This window comes from Papaver somniferum, unplaced genomic scaffold (assembly GCF_003573695.1).
Source record: "Papaver somniferum cultivar HN1 unplaced genomic scaffold, ASM357369v1 unplaced-scaffold_128, whole genome shotgun sequence".
Taxonomy (NCBI): domain Eukaryota; kingdom Viridiplantae; phylum Streptophyta; class Magnoliopsida; order Ranunculales; family Papaveraceae; genus Papaver; species Papaver somniferum.
The window spans coordinates 7823240-7827910 of NW_020621936.1; the positions used below are offsets into that span (position 1 = coordinate 7823240).

The 4671-nt window shown below is 37.3% G+C and overlaps 1 protein-coding gene across 1 annotated transcript; it reads right to left on the reverse strand.

Moving 5' to 3' along the window:
- Positions 1 to 255: 255 nt before the first annotated feature.
- On the reverse strand, positions 256 to 3548 carry LOC113331720. The gene is made up of 7 exons (XM_026578364.1): positions 3461 to 3548; positions 3178 to 3365; positions 2219 to 2521; positions 2012 to 2128; positions 1750 to 1842; positions 1162 to 1236; positions 256 to 1073 (listed from the first exon to the last, which is right to left on the reverse strand). Exons 3-7 carry the CDS (start codon positions 2398 to 2400, stop codon positions 995 to 997), a joined length of 546 nt encoding a protein of 181 aa, XP_026434149.1. The 5' UTR covers positions 2401 to 2521; positions 3178 to 3365; positions 3461 to 3548; the 3' UTR covers positions 256 to 994.
- Between the last annotated feature and the right edge of the window lie 1123 nt (positions 3549 to 4671).

The following is a 4671-nucleotide window of genomic DNA, read 5'->3' on the forward strand; positions in this document are numbered from 1 at the left end:
ACCTCATCATAGAACATTCTCAAAAAGAATATGCAAAAAGCACGGCATAGTGAATATGAAACAGGAACAAGAATGCAGAAATCCATGTTTTTAATAAGAAAATAAAGTTGTAATTTCCATCAAACAAAAACATCAAACCACCATGCACTCTACTGCCAACAGAGGCAACAAAGCTTGGTGGAACTTGAATTTCATAAGCTCTGATAAGATGGAAGCTTCTGAAAAAACTGCCGTCTATCAAAACAGTGAGTAAAATGCAGCAGTACATTAAGAGAAAAATACAACCTCAGTATACATTTACAAACGATGGAAAAAAGCTAATTGAGTTCAAAACCAAAGAGAAATGGGACCATCAGATAAAAAAACTTATTATTTTTTGTATACAATCCGCAGCTATTACTTTTAAGGCAAGTAACAGTAATTGATCATAGTTAGGGGTTTCGTCAATCAACTAGTCCTACTACTGCTACTACTACTACTACTTCTACTACTTGGGATTTGTCAATCCTTGCTCTCAATCTGAATCTGAGTTATTGATCTCTTTCTTCTTCTTAGCTAACTCGCATCAACCATGTCTACGTCATCAGTCATGTCTGAAGCTTCAGTGTCAACACTAGCATGAGCACTTTCCAAAGCATTTTCAGCGTCAGCCCTGGCTCGAGCTATTAGCAGTCCAACTTCACCATCTGCACTTTGTTTATAATGAATCCAGGCATGAGGGACGAGATTGTCACGAAAAGCTGACCCAACGTCATATTCGAGCTCCATCTTGTTCACTTCGGTGTCACTATCCTCTGCTGTGGCTTCTCCCTTGTTCTAGAGGAGTGAGATTTTGGTATTTTTTCTATCGTCTTTACTGTCAAATTCTTACCCTCTTTCCAACGGATCTCTGTCGCTGTTGCATCTTTTAAAACGTGCGCTACACCATCAGCCATGTTATACTTCTTTTTCAGAGTAGTATCCTCGAAAAAAGGATTGGGAGAAAAGTAGAATTCTAGCTCGAAACAGTTGGTAGTCTTGATGCATCTAACATCTTGAAGATGTAACAAAGCTTTCTTGTCGCGTTCTGTGATCTGAATGACGAGAAAAAAATTTAAACCAAAAATCTAAATGATTTGTTGCAAAGCTAGTATAGAAGTAGAATATTATCACACCACTTACATAATCTGCAAGAAAATCCTCTCCCCACATGGCATCCATCCAGAAATCAGGAACTTGTTTAATATATTCATCTCTCTGTTAAATTCAAGAAACGCCCTAATTAGATATGGAAATGAAGTGTGAGAAGAAAACCCAGGTTGAAAGAGTCCTTTTAATCCTATTCCAACAAAATGTCATTTTAAAGGTACCACAACGACGTAATTTACTTAAACACTGGTTATCGCACTATTCTTCTTCCTCAATGGTTGAAAGCAAGAGACAACCTACTGTGCATAGAGCAGGAGTCCAAGATCCTAGTAATAAACTTGTTTGCGCAACTCTTGTCAACTCATATTATTTGATCTCAAAAACTGGAGTTTTGCTACACATCCAGATTTTCCTCACTCTGGGGACGTTCATAATCATATGGCTGCTCCTAAGCCCTATGCCAAATCATCCAAAAGTATATTCAAAGCATGTGACAGGAGAACTGAAATAAGCAATTAATCTTACTCATCAGTCCCTGATCAGAATTACTGGAATTCATGTCAGACTTATGTTTAAGTGCATTTCACAAGCCAAAAGAAGTGGTCAAAAGAGAAGAAATACCTGATCGTAAAGCGCAATACAAACAATCTCATACTCTTGTTCAAGCTTTGATTTCTTCTCATTGAAACTGCTTTCCAGTTTGGTTTGCTCACTCTACATATAACACAAGTAACCGAGACTAATGAATAATATTTGGCAAAGAAGAAGAGAATGAAAGCTTACTCTTGATTCTACAGATATTTGAAGCGGAAACTGGTTTAATAGTAAATTTAAATATAGCGTGCGACTACTTGAATATTTCGCAAATTAAAAAACAACGAACCTCGAGCTTTTTAAAGCCTCAATACGCTCATCAAAATCTTCAACGGCTTCACCATGAACAGCTTCTCCGGTGTACCACGAAACAGCATGTGGGATGATAACATCACGAATCTTTTCACTTTATGAAAAACAGCACAGATGATGAACATCACATATTCAATCAGACAAAAAATCAAATATTCTCAGTAAACGATAAAAATGAACTTACCCAATCTCAAATTTTTGAATCAATTGGAAGTCGATTTCCTCGGTCATTTCTTGGTCAATCACAGTTTTACCGTCAACAGTTTTACCCTTATGATGAACCACATCCTCAAACAAATTGAAAAAACTTGAAACGAATTCAGTCTTGATAAAGCTCCTATGGCTTGGCATCTCCTCTACCTCCATTTTCTCTTTATTAACAATGTGATGCGTAACTTTTGGAGAGGCAGTGGGAGGTTTATACGCCTTGTTCACTGGCACTCGTGTCAGGTCAATCAAAAACCCTTCTTTCCAACATATGTTATCCCTGCACAAGATGACACAAATTCCAACTATGGCAATAAGAATCCAAAGGCCAGTAACGCATATTCACTCACTCCAAAAGAAGATGAAACTCATGAATCATTGTTCAAATCAAGATTACAAAGAGATGAAGCACGTGCCAACACACTCAAATCCATGGCAATAAATCATAGTGGTATTAGCACACCGACGTGGTGAGTACTTTATTAGATTAGGTGCTGTTGGAACACCACCAAGATATGCATGGATGGTTCTAGATACTGGTTCTGACGTACCATAGATTCAATGCCAACCTTGTAAAAAATGACTTTCTTTTATCAATATCAATATGCAACAAGAGCCAGGCAGAAAAAGATTCAACAAGAACATGCAACTGGTAGTCAGGTCAATATGGTGTCCAAAGTCGACATTAATCATCGAGTACAGCCCTTCTAACACAAAAGTATATGGTACTCAATAAAGTTACTGGTACGTCTGTATCTAGAGTGAGGAGTACAAGTTGGACTAATGAAAGGACTTGGACCAGTTCCAACAATTTCTGGTCCCCATAAATCCAATCACAAATAAACTCAAGCGGAGAAATTTAGATGCTCATCAAGTTGAAATAAAAAGTTTTTATAAAAAATTTTATACTAACTTAAAGGAGTAACTCAAACTTACCCTATGATTTCTGATTGATCCTTCTTGTCTTTAGTAAATTGCACCCTGAGTTCAGGATTGGTGAAGTGGGAGTTTTCAGTAAAATGAAAAATAAGCTCAAACCCCTCCTTTATTGTTTTGGTATCGTCCTCCTCGGTTGTTGCAGTGGTATCATCCTTGGCTGCTGCATCGGTATCATCCTCGAATATCTGAACTCAAACATTCATAAATAAAATCAAATACAATGTGAAATCCGAAACATTTATGCCTCAAAACAGGTTAGAGCATAACAATATGTAATTACCTCTGATGAATTTAACACTGCAATGATCTTTACTAGTTCGATGTTAACAAGAGAAGATAGAGCAATGATATCGTACTTGGATATCTGAATTCAAAAATTAATAAACAAAATGTGAATCTGAACCAGTTAAGCCTTAAAATAAGTTAGAATATTGTAATTACCTTGCTTTGAGAAAAATAATAATAATTACCTCTGGGTTTAGTGGTGAATTTAACATTGTGGGGTTCAGTCCTTGGTGCAAAGTTTGACTAAAGGTCAAACTTTATCTAGTGCAAACTTGATTCTAAAGTTTAGGAATTTAAGAGCCAAGTTAGGAAAAATAGCTTGCTCCTAAAGTTAAGATTTTTTGAGGGCAAGTTTGTGTTCTCTATATATAGTGCTAGTATTGTAGAGTTGTAAAAATAATCCAACCTAGAAGAGTGGTAAATCCTTGTGCTTGGGATTTTGGTCTCTTTGTTAGGTAGGTTCGTGTGCTACCGTGAAGATCAATATCGGTGCGAGAGAAAAACTTGTAGAGAGAGGATTTTGGTGTTCTAGTGTTTAGGGTTTAGGGCTTTGCCCTAAATCAAGTTTCTAGTTTCCATGTTTCTCCTATGTTAGTAGCAACTGTGAAGACGGTGTAGAAGAGAAGACACGAGGCTGGTTTGGAGAATGTTAGAGAGTTGATATCTATGGTTTCTCCAATGGTGTTCTCGGGTATGTCTTGCTAACTCTTTGGGTCTTGTCTTGGGTTGCAGAAAGAGCATGTAATAGTCTTTGTTTAATGGAAGTTTTTCTGGTGGTGTTGGCCGTGGACGTAGCCTGTAAAGGTGAACAACGTATATCTTGTGTTGTGGTTGTGTGTTTGTTTATCTTCTGTTTCTCTTATTATTTCTCCCATGTTTGGTTCAAATCACCAATTGCCCTTTGTGATCCTGATTTCCGCTGCGCTCGGGGTGCCAATTTTCCCAACAATTGGTATCAGAGCCAAGGACGGGCTGGCGTGATTGAACCTGGAATTGAACGATGGTTTATTGTTCGGGTGGAGAAATATGTTTTGAAGATAATGTTTCAACCGCTGTTTACACAAAGATAGATTTGTGATGTGATTTACAAATCGGAGGTTCAACTTGGTAGAAGTTGATGTTCTTCGTTTAGTTTTATGATGTAGTATGGGATGCCGAATAAAGTTGAATGAGGTGGAATACATATATACTTCTTGAAGAGTGTTA